Source organism: Nipponia nippon, unplaced genomic scaffold (genome assembly GCF_047370975.1).
Source record: "Nipponia nippon isolate SJK-2023a ecotype South Korea unplaced genomic scaffold, ASM4737097v1 scaffold_19, whole genome shotgun sequence".
In the NCBI taxonomy this organism is placed as follows: domain Eukaryota; kingdom Metazoa; phylum Chordata; class Aves; order Pelecaniformes; family Threskiornithidae; genus Nipponia; species Nipponia nippon.
Genome location: NW_028262335.1, coordinates 2,282,800 through 2,297,683, shown reverse-complemented (window position 1 = coordinate 2,297,683; position 14,884 = coordinate 2,282,800). Strand labels below are relative to the sequence as shown.

Sequence of the window (14,884 nt, the reverse complement as noted above, 5' to 3'; positions counted from 1 at the left end):
CCCCCCGCGCGCCCACAGCGCACGCGCCGCCGGCAAAGTTGCTGACTCACGCAGTGCGCAGGCGCCCGGGCCGAGCCCGCTTCTTCCAATCGGGGAGCGCGGTGCGCGCGTGGGCAGCGCGTCACTTCCCGTCTGGCGGCGCGCGGAGGGGGAGGGAGGCACTTCCGGCCCGCAGTCCCCCCCGCCGCCGCCGCGGCTGCCCCCCCCCCCCCCACCCCCGGCCAGCGGAGCGGCAAGATGGCGGCGGGCGGCGGCGCGGGGGCCGCGGCGGAGCCGGGCTGGGAGGTGGCCGTGCGACCGCTGCTCTCCGCCTCCTACTCGGCCTTCGAGATGAAGGAGCTCCCGCAGCTGCTCGCTTCGGTTATCGAGAGGTGAGGGCTCACCTGCCCGGGAGCGGGGGGCGGCCCGGGCCCTGCCTCCCCTCAGCGCCGTTACCTCAGGGCGGGCGCCCGGGGGAGGGGGGGAGCCCTTCGGAGTTAGCGCTGAGGGGGGCTGCGGGGAGCGGCTGAGGAGCGTCCCTGCTCGGGGCTGCCGGGGAAAAAGGGAGCCCCGAGCAGCGTCCAGGGAGTTACTCACGCCCAGCCGCCTCCTGCCGCTCTCCCGGGGACTGGGAGGCTCTCGGGGTGGTGCCCTTGGGACCTAATAAGCGGGGGTGAGGATGCACGCCCGGCTCTTCGCGTTGGCTGCTGCTCGGCCACAGCAAAAGCACCTCTGACAGTTACCCCGCGGAGAGGCTTCGGGACCGTTCCTGCGTTTTTGCTTTTGTCCAAGCGCGTTACGCTTTTGCAGGCTGTGAAAACGGTGAAAGCCCTCGTCTCACCTGGCCCGTCTCCTCCGGTGACAGGCTCATGGCAGGGTCATTGCGTGGCATTGGCTTCCGTTTAGGCTTCTAGCAGTGAAATAGTGTTTTAAGGAGAAATGAAGCTGAAGCAAATCAAGTCTGCCTCTTCTTAACCAGGAAAGTTAGACTCGGAGCATGAGAGCGCTTGTTGGAGCTATTTAATTTAACTTACAGCTTATTTTATCATCTAAAACACTAGGTATGAATGCTACAACGTTATGCTCAGTTACAAAGATATAACCCTGACCTCAATAAGTTGTTAGGAAACAAAAAATAAACACTGTGCTGAGGAAGATAATAAAATAAAGCCTTGTGGTATTTTGCTTAATATAGAATGGCTGAGCATACAAACAGTGGATGCTTCAAATTAACATTCTGTGCCTATATTCCTATAGTAGCGGTTCACCTAGAAACCTGCGTACACTCAATATTTACGTGATTTGGGCAGTTGTTAGGCTGACCTTTCTTTTAGGGGCTGTTTCAGCTTCGCTTTTCCTTGCGGCGCTCCACTGTCTCTGTGCCTGTAGTTCATTATCGGAGTGTTTCGGCAGAAGAATATCACAGAAACACTTAAGCGGACGCGCTGGAGTTTTGGGAGAGGCCTCTTTCCTCCGCTAGTGAGAACGGTGGCTCCATTTTCCACTGGAGACAGCAGTTTGTTGCCTTTAAGTAGCGCTGCCCTGAGGTTTGAGTTGTGTGCCTGGCGCTGGCTGCGCTTCAGACCCAGCAGGATTTAATACGAGCGCAAGGCCTGTGGAGTCTTCCAGGACGGTATCTTTTATTTCATGCCTTGATACGACGTGTGGCAAATCACAGAGGAAAACATATAGCTTGTTCGTGTTTGGAGCCATGCTCTTGTATTCTGAACAAATAATCTATCTTTAGATTTCTAATCTAAAATATTTTATCTGTTCAGCTTATTTTTAGAAGATGATTGTAGGGAGACTGTTGGCTGACACCATCTGCAAAGTGGCTGGATTTCCCCTTAAATAAACATGGTGCACTGACAGCGAAATCGCTAACGTTATTCTTTTCGAAATAAATTAATAAACTCCTTTTCCTGGCAACGCTTATATTTCATTTTTAAGTTTAAGCATCATCAAGTTACTGGAATTCCCCTGTTAGCATGTATATTCAAGAAGTGATAGGCTTTGGCCTCTTATTCGACATAAGTTAGTGAAATGCTGACTTGGAAAGACGCAGCTGAAGTGGAACACAATTTACAAAGTCTGTGACAGTCAAATGAGGCTGGTTTTCAGGGAAGGGTTTTTTTTCAATAGGGGGAGAACTCCTGCACCTGCTGCTGTGCCTTTTCAAAAAAGAGGCTGCTTTTGCGCCTGCTACCTTACATAAAGGGTCTATTTTGGGCCCGGTTAAGATTTGGAAGCAGAACTGAGAAAGGAGGTGGTATTTGTTGCTGACGTGTTACATTTGATATTGACACAGAGGCTTCTTGCTTAGCGTGAGTAATGGTTTTCCCTGGGAAACAAATGTTATTTAGGCAATAAATCACAATACAATAGCTGAAAGTTATTATTAAATCTCGTTGTACATGCAAAATAACACTGTAGCACATCACAGATTAAGCTGTTATCTTTTATTTATGTTTATTTGCAAGGACTTGATGATTTGTTGACAAATGCCTTCCACTTTTTACTACCGTAACAAGTCCACAACTTGTTTTAATAAAACTCGAGCCTCTTATTGTCCAATCCAGATGAAAGTCCCTGTCTTGTTCTGGTTTCGGCACCTTTGTGTTCTTATACCTCGTGGGTATTATGTCTTGCACAGCTTGACCTATACGGCAGAACAATAATTGGGGAGCTGCCAATTTCTCCTCTACTCTATTATTCCCAAATTGTTCTCGTTTGTTCTTTTAAGATACGTTGCATACACCTACTGCTGCTAATTTATAGCTGGGCATGAAGAGGTGGGGGAGCAAAATCAGTGTCTGAACGTAGGAGAGCACGAACTTTTCTGCACGTTCAGTCTCTGGGCTCGTTACCCCTCCGTGCCCTTCTGGCAGGAGATGGCGAGGTGAAGCCTGGTGAGTGGGATGGTGAAACTCAGTCGCGTTACTCTGCGGAATGTCTTCAATTAAAACCTCTCCCTTCAGAACGGCTACCTTGCTATTTCAGCTTTGTGCGTAGACTAAATAAAAAAAAAAATCTCAGAACTAGGAAATCAAAGCTACAAAGCTGCTATTTCTTTTGGTTCGTTTTTCCAGAGGAAATGTTATATTCTACACTTTCTTCTGTTTCAGCCACATCTCCCATTATGACGGGAAACGATGGCTTAGGATAGAAAAAGGGAAGGTGACAGGGCATAAATTGGGCGCGTGAAGTTCAGTCATATAATCTGTTCTTCCAACTTGCTCATTCACTTCATGGAATAAAAGTTTCTATCATCTGAAAACGTGAAAGAAATTAATTTAAGGATTTAATAGGCGTGTCCACATCCCTTAGTTTGGTCGCAGGAAAAATCAAGGGCAGAACTAGCTATGGAGGCAGAGCTGTCTTTCTGTTCTCGAGGTGGTTGCCTTCAGGTTTCTGCGCAAATGGGATGTGGTGTGACGCTTTACTGCGGTAGCCTTTAACGTGTCATTTCTGTGCATAAGTAGATGCTCTCCGTGGCTGGCGAGCCTTGCTGAGAAACCTCAGGGACTTGACTTCCAGTCTGTCGATGCGTATTTTGCTTTACAATTTTTACTTTTGGTTTGAGCTGGCATGAAATTTTCACTCGCTCTGAGCTTTGCGTTGATTCGTGTGCGGGGCAAAATGATGCACATCTCTGAAGTGGCAAGTCTCTACCCTTGAGGCTGATTACAGTGGATGCATTTTTCTCTGCTGTGCGTTACCTGCTAAAACTCTTCACTCCTCAGCTTGTTGCAGACACCGCCGTTGTGTACTTGTTGTTATTATGCAATTGCCTGTTTTGATCCCTCTGTTTTGCAGAATTGCATATACTCCAGTTGACTCCGTGCCTTGACAGAAAGGGAATGCCTGTGCTCCAGTCCTGGCAAATCCTGCCTAGCGTTAGCAGAACAAACAGTCTGAACTTTATGGGCAGCTGAGTTTAGAATAACTTAAAGATTAATGAATCTCCGACTGGGAAAGCGATTGCTAAAGACACTGACCTGTTGGTGGTATAAAGGAGAAACATTTGCAGTACTGGGACTATTTCCTTAAATTTCCTGTGTGGATAACGATGCTGGTGCCCTGGCCTGTCTGCTGCTGGAGGGCTCGGTCCTGAGGACACGGGAGACGGGACACAAGGGAGAGGATGCTGTTCTCAAAACTTTGATTTGGAAAGCGCGTGTCATTTTAATGATCTTGTCTTACACCTGTTAATAGATATAATGTGTTCTGAGTATTGTCTGGTGCCACCGTTGTGCTGTATCCAATTGACATATCTCCTGTTCTCCTATTGCAGCGAGTCTGAAATCCTGCACCATGACAAACAGTATGAGCCTTTTTACTCTTCCTTCGTTGCACTTTCTACGCATTACATCACTACTGTGTGTGGTCTAAGTAAGTGTTCCCCACCCTTTGCTTCCCTTGCTCTTGCGTTATGACTAGGATATAGTAAAAGTAAGCTAGAACTGTTGTCCTTTTGGTATTTGTTTCAAGCCCTCTTTCTGAATCAGACTTCAAGGCAGAGCGTGCGAGGCCAGCGTTACTAGCTTTTGTACTGGCAAAATGTCAATTCAGACGGAAAGGGAAACTTGTCGATAGGAGTGTTTGGCCACCAAGTACTGGGTGGTGTTAACTTTTGGGTTGCTTATTCATTGACCTGACTTCATTTAGGGTAAATAATTTTTGGTCAAATGAAGCGTTTAAATCCGTTTTCAGGATTTTTACATTATTCTCTAGCAGTTACGTTACTATGTTGGAATTAATGATCAAAACATCGTGACTCAAAATATTTTATGTTATTTTGGCTGACAGAATTTGGCAATTTCAGCAAAAAAGTGGGTTTGGTCAACTTGTTTCATGTTCTTCAGTGCTTCTGTCAGTATTAAATTATGTTGCTGGGGAAGCCGTTGTATCTGTCTAAATTACCTTGTCTGGGTAGAAGGTGTTATGCTTGCTTTACTGACGTTTCTTGTGTTACATTTTAACGAGACTGAATTTATAATGCATCTCTGTGTTAGGCGTGATAGATTGAGTATGCGTGCGTGTTGGATAGCATTCTGTTTTATTGAAAGCATTAAGAACATCTTACACTAAATTATTTAAAAACTTGTACTGAGTGATGCAAGCATCTGCTTTTTTCAGTACCGAGAAACCAGTTGCAATCAGTGGCAGCTGCTTGTAAAGTCCTGATTGAATTCTCCCTGCTGCGTCTTGAGAACCCAGATGAAGCATGTGCTGTTTCACAGGTGAGCACAGATTTTGACCGTGTGGGCAAGCCTGAGTGAGAAACTGGACTTTGGCCTCTAATTCCAAAATATTTGCTCTAGTGTTGCGTAAAGCAAAAATAATGAAGTTCTTAAAATATTTAAGGTGTACCACTTCGGTAGAGACTGCTACCTGCTGAATCTTTCCTCTGCATTCTTTATTCAGAATGTCAGCTTGTGAGCAAGCTGAAATAAAGGTGACCTGAAGCCTTGGTTAATCCTGTTGCAATTTCCTACAGTCTGATTTGGTTTTGCCTAACAACCTGGATCAAAACTGTTCGTTGAGTTTTTGAAGATAGATTCTTCCCCAGTTGTATTTTAGTCTTCTGGGAAAGGTTAAATCTATTTTAAAGAGGAAGGGCAGGTGAGAAGTGTTCACATAATGTAGCTTCTGATAGGGCCGGCTTTAAGCCTTAGCGTGTCGTAGGAGAGAGCGCTTTTCCAGATGCTTTTCCATAATGAGCACATGGGACGATGTTAGCGACCTGAATTACCTGCAATCAGTAAGCCATCATGGTCTTTGGTATGAGATCAGAGTGGATTCGAGATGTTGCAGTAGCCTTACTAGCTGAAGTTGCAGTACTCTTAACGCAGCCGCTTAGAATAAACAATACCGAGGAATAATTGGAATCGAGAGAGTTTACATTGTACTCGATGTCTTTTTCTTTGTAGAAACACCTCATTCTACTGATAAAGGGGCTGTGCACGGGCTGCAGCCGCCTAGATCGAACTGAAATTATTACCTTCACAGCAATGATGAAGTCGGCCAAGCTCCCTCAGACTGTCAAAACCCTCTCTGATGGTAGGTGTTTTAATTTTTGGTTATATCACTGCGGCACTTGAATTAGGCATAGAAAATAGCGTGGTTTTGATGTATGAAATGATGTTTTGCTCTTTTCCCTGCAGTAGAGGACCAGAAGGAGCTGGCCTCGCCGGTGAGCCCAGAACTAAGACAGAAAGAAGTGCAGATGAACTTCCTCAATCAGTTGACATCAGTGTTTAACCCTAGGGTTTCATCATCACCATCTGTCACGCCAGAGACACAGGTAAAGAAACAGCCCTAGAATAGAAGCAGTCTGAATTTTAGCATTAATAACATTGGTGCGGGCAAGGACAGAGGGCAGTAAGTGGTAGTTTTTTAATACATATGCGTAAAGAAAACCTTTCTTAAGTATTTAAATCCTGCTTGCGTGTTGATGAATGGCAAACGAGAAAATACTGTTTGCGTGGTATTGGCAATAGTAGTTTTGTTGCCTCATGGAAGCTAACGTTCAGTGATCTTCATAGCTCTTTTGAGTTCTGCTGCTGATGCGCCTTGCTCCTGTGTGGAGACTTACTGCAATACTGTATATTTTTAATGCTGCCATGATATATTTAGTATGTGCTTGCTTTTAGGTGGAAGGAGAGAGCGAGGATCAAGCTTCCACAGATCAGACCTCTGCAGCAAAGACAAAAAGCATATTCATCGCTCAGAATGTAGCCAGCCTGCAAGAACTTGGTGAGAGTCGGCTTTTTAGCATCGAGGAAGACAAACGCTAGAGTAAATGACTCTCCGGTGTTACACCTTAGAGCTCTGAATGGGAAGAAACTTTTTGACCTAAAGCGTTTGTTCTTTAGGACTCGGTTGCATGCTGATGTTACCAAGGGAGGCGGTGGCTGTAATGTAGTTTTCTTCATTGCAGAGGAGATGAGCTCGTTATATTTGTATGCAGTAGCCTTGGTTTGGGGGGAAAAAAAGGTGGGCGATATAAAATAGCCTATGGATTACTGAGCAGGTGTGAATTAGACCTGGTGTGCCACATAACATGCACACAGAGCTTTGCGACACCCGTTACGAGTACTGGCTGAAAACTTCACCATCTGCTTTGTGTGTTGTAAACTAGTCTTTATCCTGTTGCCTCATCCATGATGTTATTTTCTCACCACAAAGAATAATTTAAGTCAATTATTGATGACCGTTAGATCTGTTCTGCTTAGAAGCTCTCCCATGGAACAGTAAAAATAACACTGCTGTTTTTGTTTGGTAGGTGGCTCTGAAAAACTGCTGAGGGTGTGCCTGAACCTCCCATACTTTTTGCGATACATAAATCGATTTCAGGACGCAGTGTCGGCCAACTCATTTTTTATTATGCCAGCCACAGTTGCAGATGCCACTGCTGTTCGCAATGGGTAAGAGTCTGTCGTTACTCTTCTTTAGTAGATGCTGGGTGCCCTGTATGAGAGAAAATAACTGTGCTAGCTATGCAGTATCAGTTATTGTGGTGCTCCTGTGAGCTGTCTGATGTGTACATTGCACTGCTGAACCTTGACATGTGTCGTTACCGTAGGTTTCATTCGCTGGTAATAGATGTGACCATGGCACTGGATACGCTGTCTCTGCCTGTACTGGAGCCCCTGACACCCACGCGTCTCCAAGATGTGACTGTTCTTGCTCTCAGCTGTCTCTATGCAGGTGAATGGATTCCTATATTTTCTTCGGAGCTTTAAGTTGCTCTCGCTTTTGCTCTGCTTTGTTACCTGCACGTTTGAGGCTCAACCCACAAGTAACCTTTATTTCTCGTGAATTTGAAAGCTATGCAGCATAGTGCATAGTCTGGTGACTGGGTTAATATGAAAATTGTTATAGTGACTCTGAAATTCTGATATGTTCTGCAAATGTTCTTGTCAGTATCTGAGAGAAAGACTGAGTGACTCAACATCTTCTTAATAGCCTGTAATTTCTGCTCTTTTTTTTTATGTTCAGAGCATAATATATTTTTGCAGTGCTTATGGCTTCAGTTTAATTGGTTGTACCCCCAAATCAACCTTGTTTCCCAGGAGCGGTTTAAGTACACCAGAATCCTGCGTGTTTAATTGGTATGGGTAAGATTTTAAAAAGATACGGCAGTCGAGTATGAAGATTGCCTTAAAAATGGTATTGAATTACATGGTAAAACATTTCCTCCTTTAATTATCCTCATGTATTTCTGTAGGACAAAACATGACTCTTTTGAGGGTACTTCAGAAAGATTTTTTAATCTGTCAGCTGTAATATTGAGTATTCCCAGGTCCATCAAGTTTATGGCCATGTTTGATACCACTTGTTTTAATGTGCTAAGTAGGAACACTGAGTCCCGAGACTGGCTCTTAGTAAGAATGTTACCTCCACTTGTTTTCAATCAGGTGTGAGCGTGGCAACTTGCATGGCCATCCTGCACGTGGGTAGCACTCAACAGGTACGAACTGGGTCAACAAGCTCCAAAGAAGAAGATTATGAAAATGATGCTGCTACTATTGTACAGAAATGTGTAAGTGGATGAGAGCGCATCTGTTGGTTCCGTTCTCGGCAAGCGAAGTGTGTAGAAATTGTATTTATTTGGATTGCAATACACATCTATTCTTTCTAGGCATTAGACTTGCTGATAAAGGAAGTAATGGGGTGGCTAATGGTAGAGGGCAAAGCACAATTGTATTTGGAGTTTTAAAAGTGTGTGTGGTGGTTTATTATTGCCCAGTGGAGCACTTAAACATTACCATGGTTTGGGATTTATTTGCAGCTTGAAATCTATGAAATGATTGGACAAGCCATCAGCAATTCACGCCGTGCGGGGGGTGAGGTAAGATTTGCATCTCAAGGAGCTTTTTTCACTGTTTTTGTGCTGGTATATTTCAGCATTTGGACTGACACTATTTTGTGCCCTTTTTTTTTTTTCTTTCCCTCCCCTTCACTTTTGGGATGATAGCATTATCAGAACTTCCAGCTGCTCGGGGCTTGGTGTTTGCTAAACAGCCTCTTCCTCATCTTGAACCTCAGCCCTACGGCCTTGGCTGATAAGGGAAAGGAGAAAGATCCATTGGCTGCTCTTCGCGTCAGAGACATTATTGCCCGTACTAAGGAGGGCGTTGGGTCTCCCAAACTAGGACCTGGGAAAGGGTATGTACATACCCCACTGAAGTAATCATTGTCCCTGTATTTAACCATGCCAGGAAGCAACTGCTACGAGGTCTTGTTGGTCTCTTGAAATTTTATCCGCGTTTGTAATTCAAGTCTTGATTCTTGAAAAGAAGTCATCTTCTTCAGTTTAGCAGTCACTTCACTCAATTTAAAATATACATAGATAGATATTTCCCCCCTGAAATTACATTGTATCCTTGATGTTTCTGTAGGCATCAAGGGTTTGGTGTTCTGTCAGTGGTGCTAGCAAATCATGCTATCAAATTGCTGTCATCGCTCTTTCAAGATCTGCAAGTGGAGGCATTGCACAAGGTATGTAGGTAGCATGTACATTCCTGTGAAACATTTGCCTTCTCCACTGAAACACGCGTTAAATTCTCTTTCCAATGCCGTCCTCCAGGGCTGGGAGAGTGATGGTCCGCCAGCAGTGCTGGATATCATGGCTCAAAGCACATCCATCCAGAGAATTCAGCGGCTGATAGATTCTGTGCCGCTCACTAATTTGCTGCTGACTTTGCTATCTACTTCCTACAGAAAGGTAGGAACTAGCATACAGCTAGAGAACTTCTGTAGCTGAACCACTCCTACTACGTGTCATCTGCATGGAAAATTGTCACTTTACAAACTGTGACTATGCTAAGGAGAATTTAGAATTCTTCTTTCAGAAGCTGTCAACCGGGGCCTCTCTCTTTCCTCTTTGCAGAGACTGTTAATTTCACAAACTTGTTCTAATAATTTTTTTCTGTAAGCTCAGTGGTATTTGTGAGTTTAGTGAGAAGATGAAAAGGCTGTGTTCAAAACGGGTGCTGTTGTGTTGGAGCTGTTACTTGAAGTGTTGCTTACAAGCTTGGCACAGATTATTTGTTTTCAACCATGCTGCATAATTTTGCATACAACTTAAGGAGGAGAAGCCTTGAAAAACTGTTAATAAATTAGTTGAGACAAATTTGCTAGAAGAAAATTCAAAGGCATTAGGAAGTTACTCTTGTTTTCAAATTCTTATCTTTCATAATCCTAAAATTTAACTTGTTTTGCTGTTTTCCTAAGGCTTGTGTCTTGCAGCGTCAGAGGAAGGGCTCCATGAGCAGCGACGCAAGTGCCTCCACTGATTCGAATACTTACTATGAGGATGATTTTAGCAGCACTGAGGAGGACAGCAGCCAAGGTAATAGAGTTTGCAGCAAGCAACTTAAGTCAGGATTTTACGCTGTCTTTCAGATTTAGTGGAAACCTGGCTACTGGTCTTTTGCCTTCTTGCGCTGGAATGTCATGTAATGCTGAAAATATGAAACAGTTTGTAAGATCTGTTTGGCAGAAGTAGTGCTGACTGTACTCTTTTATGTAAACTAAAGCCAGAGTGGCTGGGATTTGGCAGTATTTGCTTAAGAGGAGAGTGGAAATAATTTCTTCTTGTAAATTCCTGCTGGAGTGCTGTAAAAGTGCTTAGCCTTGCGATTTGGAAAGGAAAAAGGAAGATAGCAGACGCCTTAACTGTGCTCACTGAAACTTTTTCAGGCCTTTTCTAAGCTGAGTAGTTTGCATAAGCTAGTTGCTTATAATATGCTTTTGTTTTTCCTGCCTCCTGCGTTAGATGACGACAGTGAACCAATCCTCGGGCAATGGTTTGAAGAGACAATCTCCCCAAGCAAAGAGAAAGTGGCCCCACCACCACCCCCTCCACCGCCACCTTTGGAGAGCTCGCCTAGAGTGAAAAGCCCTAACAAACAGACTGCTGGAGAGAACGGGAACATCCTGGCCAGCCGCAAAGATCCAGAATTGGTACGGGAAGGTCTTCAGGCTTAATGAAATAACGGATGTGCTGTAGCAGTAGTAGTGGCTAGCTACGTTGACGGACAACATGATAACTGTCGGGTATTTTAAGTACGTTGCTGATGGAGAATCAGTGACTGTCTTGGCTTTGAAGAAAGACGTTTTCTCTACTCTTCCCTCAGGTGGAATGTCACTGTATTTGTCACTGCCAGGGAAGCAAAGACTGTGCATAATATCTATTTGGGTTACAGAAGGAGAATGAGGGCAGAACTATGAGCGAAATGACTTGCTGATAGAATGCTTTTAGCTCCAACTCCGTCGGGTAAAGACGAAAATAAATACTGCAGTCGAGAAGTTAGAGACTTGCAACCTTTTCAGAGAATTCTAAAATCAGTCCTGATATAGAACACAGTGCAGTGGGCTGGATTGCGATGAGTAAACCTGTACTCCGCTGCCAGGGGTGGAGTTAGGGAGCTCGATTTATTTTGCCGGTGGTTTAGTTTTTGTTTAATGTTGTCTTGCAGTCCCTCTGCTTTTGTTGCTTCTATAGTGTGTTTCTCTTTTCTTTTCAGTTTTTGAGCCTAGCTTCAAACATTTTGAACTTTATCACTTCTTCTATGCTGAACTCCAGGAATAACTTCATTCGCAACTACCTGAGTGTCTCTCTTTCGGAGCAGCACATGGCTACACTGGCTAGCATCATCAAAGAAGTGGATAAGGACGGGCTTAAAGGTGAGTGAGCAGAACTTCTCTGTTAGAGAACACAGACTGCGGGATTTATAGGTGTATGTTTTCTTAGTTTCATGTAGAAATTTTAAATGTAGGAGAGCAACGGTAGTAAACGGCTTGATCCCTGTCTTACAGGCACGTCAGATGAGGAGTTTGCTGCTGCGCTGTATCACTTCAACCATTCCTTGGTGACCTCAGATCTTCAGTCCCCTGCCTTGCAGGTAAGTCTGTGATTGAATGTATAGATAAAATGAAGAAGTGTTAGTGTCTGTTAATGTCTCTACACAGACTCTCCGCACCTAGAGTAGCGTGCTGGTGATTCCATTTGGCCCTAGCGTATATTCTTTTGCAAAGAGAGCTTGGAATATTTTGGATCCAATGAGTCGGATGACCTTTGCAGTCATCCAGTACAAAACATCCTGCAGAGTGTAAACTTAACATCTAGAGTTCAGATTACTCCACTGAACTTTGAAGGCAATGAAAGCTGAAAAAGAAATTAGTTTGTGTATTTTGTTTTGGAGACTCGCCTCTATCCATGCGTTTATCAAGAGGCTTTCCTGCAGATTTGCTTTGCTGTCAGGACTGATGCCAAAAGGCCTTGGAATTCTCTCAGGAGAGAATCAAATTAATCCCGTTGCTTTCATGTACTAACTTTGTAGCCTCTAGGTTTCTTTGCTAGGTTATGGGCTGACCTGACCTAGTGCTGTAAGTAGAGGTTATAAATCTGCTTACCAATCAGTGAATTCAATCCCTATACTTTTTGATGATACTTTTCTACTGCATTTACAATACTCTCTTGTTTATTTTTTTTTAAAAGCAGTTGGACTTTTCAGAAATCTGCCTTTTTATAATATTTGAAAAGAAGCAAGCATTACTGTGATCAAAGGGGTCTTCTTCCAGATTATTAGATACTGAACATAGTAGCATAATCTCTCCTGCTGTGATATTGCAGTAGATGAGTAGAGCTCATTAATGCCATTTTTTCTGCATTGGCATTGAAGTTGAAAGTGTGTTGTGTTTTAGGTGGCAAAGTGACAGTGTAAGTGTCCCTCCGTAGCTATGCCATATATTTGAGATGGGAGAAATATTGCTGTGTGAACCCTTACGAGCTCTGAGAGCCCTGCTGTTCATTGTCATCTGTATGTTCAGATCATGCTTTTAATTAAACCATCAGACAGGACTTGCTTCTTCTCAACCAGTCTCTGTTTTGTTCCAGAACACACTTCTTCAGCAACTGGGAGTTGCCCCTTTTTCTGAAGGTCCGTGGCCTCTCTACATTCATCCTCAAAGTCTGTCGGTGCTCTCACGACTTCTCCTGATTTGGCAGCATAAAGCCACTGCCCAGGGAGATCCTGACGTTCCAGAATGCCTTAAAGTTTGGGAAAGGTGAGATAATTTTATGTTAAGCTGGAAGTCAGTCATCTCTTACCTCTCTCATTTTCTCTCAAGTGAAAATTCTTTGGGACCAGCGTAAAAAGTGTGCGTGTGTTCTCTGAGCAGTGATGGTATGTGACGCTTGGAGGAGCAGAGGGTCAGTCTTCTGTGTCGCTGGAGTCCTTCACCTAGAGCATAGGAAATAAGACCTAGAATCAGGATTTAAGTGGGTGGAGGCTGAATTACTTACAGCAATGCTGGTTTCAGAAAGGGAAGGCGAATGTTATTTCAGCAGGTTTTTGGTCAGTTCTGTTATGATGGTGCCAAGATTTTTCCTCTCTGTGCCGTTACCTGAATGCAAAAGTCTCTTTTAGCTGACTTAAAGCTATAGTGGACAGCCTTTCCTGTGGGGACAAGTTCGTATCTCTTTTTCTCCCTTTGCGTGATTGTTCATATTTTCAATCAAATGTGTTTGCCGCTAATTGAATTTATGTAGGTTTCACTGTTTGCATAGTCTTATTCTCATACATAATGTAGTAAATAATTTGTGAAATTGCCAGTATTAGAAGAATAAGCAGAAAAATGTGATTATGAAACTATTTCTCTGACCTCTAATTAAAGAGATTTTAAAGAGGGATCTAGGCAAGAAGAAAAGTAAACTTTATAAGCTTCCTCTCTTGTTGTCAGGTTTGTGGGCACATTGAAGCAAAACGCCTTGCAGGGGACTCTTCCCAGTGACACAGAGGATCTGAATGTTGAACATCTCCAGCTGCTGCTGCTTATTTTTCACAATTTCTCCGAGAGGGGCCGCAGATCTATCATGATGCTGTGTATCCAGACAATTGTGGAGCTGACAGTGAACATGGATACCCAGCAGTGTTCTGTGCCACTTATCGTGGCACGTCTGCTCTTGGTATTTGACTACCTGCTCCATCAGTATTCCAAGGCCCCCATGTACCTATTTGAACAGGTAAGATTTCGACATCATGTTCTGGATATTTAGTTGGTCACCCCGCAAAAATCTGTAATAGGCAATCCTTTGGTGTGTTCTGGTCTCTCTGTGTAAATCGGTTTTGATGTTCTTACCAGCCTTTGGGGGTTATAATGTATGACAAACTACAGTTGCTGATTCCTAGCAGCAGGTTCAGTTTGAGTGTAAATTCCTTGTGTAACTACTGTCCTAATAAGTCCTGTTAAGGACAGCATGAATGCCTTATCTTTCAAAATCTTGAGTATTTAGATATTTAGGCACCATTTCACAAATACCTTGTACACCGTGTCCTTGCTTTAGCTTTTCACTGTTGAGGTTTTTGGCACCGTTCTCAATAATGGGATGCTTGTGTTTTGCGTGTGGCTTTTTCAGTTGTTGGAAGCTTGACCATGGATTTAGACTGCTCGCTCCAGAATAAAAATCATCAGATAGGGTCCAGGGCTTCCCTCAGAAGCTGGGAATGATTGTGTTTTAGCAACGGGGTTGTTTGTATTTTATGGCTCTCTTTCTGTTGGTGGTGGTAGTGGTGGTATTTTTGCCTCCTGCCCCTTAATGACAAGGATGCCATGGGTGGTTTTTTGTTTGTGTTTTTTTTTTCTTTTGTTTTGTTTTTTAACGTAGGTGCAATATAATTTGCTGACTCCACCCATTGGCTGGGTGAGTGGATCCCAGGACAGTAGCAGACGAACATCTGTCCCACTTTATCATGCGTTTAAAGAAGTGGAAGAAAACTGGACCAAACACTGTTCATCAGGTAAGAAAGAAAATGTGAGGAATTTTTTATTCCAAGATTTGCTTTTACAAATAAATAAGAGCCCTGCCTGTGCCCTGGGGTGGGTAGCTTTT

At 43.8% G+C, this 14,884-nt stretch overlaps 1 protein-coding gene across 9 annotated transcripts in view; it reads left to right on the top strand.

Annotated features, from left to right (window-relative positions):
• Nucleotides 1-211: 211 nt before the first annotated feature.
• Nucleotides 212-14,884, top strand: part of UBR4 (ubiquitin protein ligase E3 component n-recognin 4) — a 78,959-nt gene continuing 64,286 nt past the window's right edge. For all 9 annotated transcript variants that reach the window (XR_015704260.1, XR_015704261.1, XR_015704259.1 and 6 more), the window contains exons 1-20: nt 212-371; nt 4,274-4,371; nt 5,119-5,222; nt 5,913-6,042; nt 6,147-6,286; nt 6,636-6,738; nt 7,268-7,409; nt 7,568-7,692; nt 8,403-8,527; nt 8,777-8,836; nt 8,963-9,153; nt 9,387-9,486; nt 9,575-9,712; nt 10,222-10,339; nt 10,766-10,953; nt 11,517-11,676; nt 11,809-11,894; nt 12,890-13,059; nt 13,735-14,017; nt 14,660-14,792. Coding sequence is in view for 5 of the 9 variants with exons in the window: in XM_087755160.1 (XP_087611286.1) it covers nt 238-371; nt 4,274-4,371; nt 5,119-5,222; nt 5,913-6,042; nt 6,147-6,286; nt 6,636-6,738; nt 7,268-7,409; nt 7,568-7,692; nt 8,403-8,527; nt 8,777-8,836; nt 8,963-9,153; nt 9,387-9,486; nt 9,575-9,712; nt 10,222-10,339; nt 10,766-10,953; nt 11,517-11,676; nt 11,809-11,894; nt 12,890-13,059; nt 13,735-14,017; nt 14,660-14,792 (2,728 nt within the window). In the remaining 4 variants the exon portion in view is untranslated. The remainder of the gene's footprint in view (nt 372-4,273; nt 4,372-5,118; nt 5,223-5,912; nt 6,043-6,146; nt 6,287-6,635; nt 6,739-7,267; nt 7,410-7,567; nt 7,693-8,402; nt 8,528-8,776; nt 8,837-8,962; nt 9,154-9,386; nt 9,487-9,574; nt 9,713-10,221; nt 10,340-10,765; nt 10,954-11,516; nt 11,677-11,808; nt 11,895-12,889; nt 13,060-13,734; nt 14,018-14,659; nt 14,793-14,884) is intronic.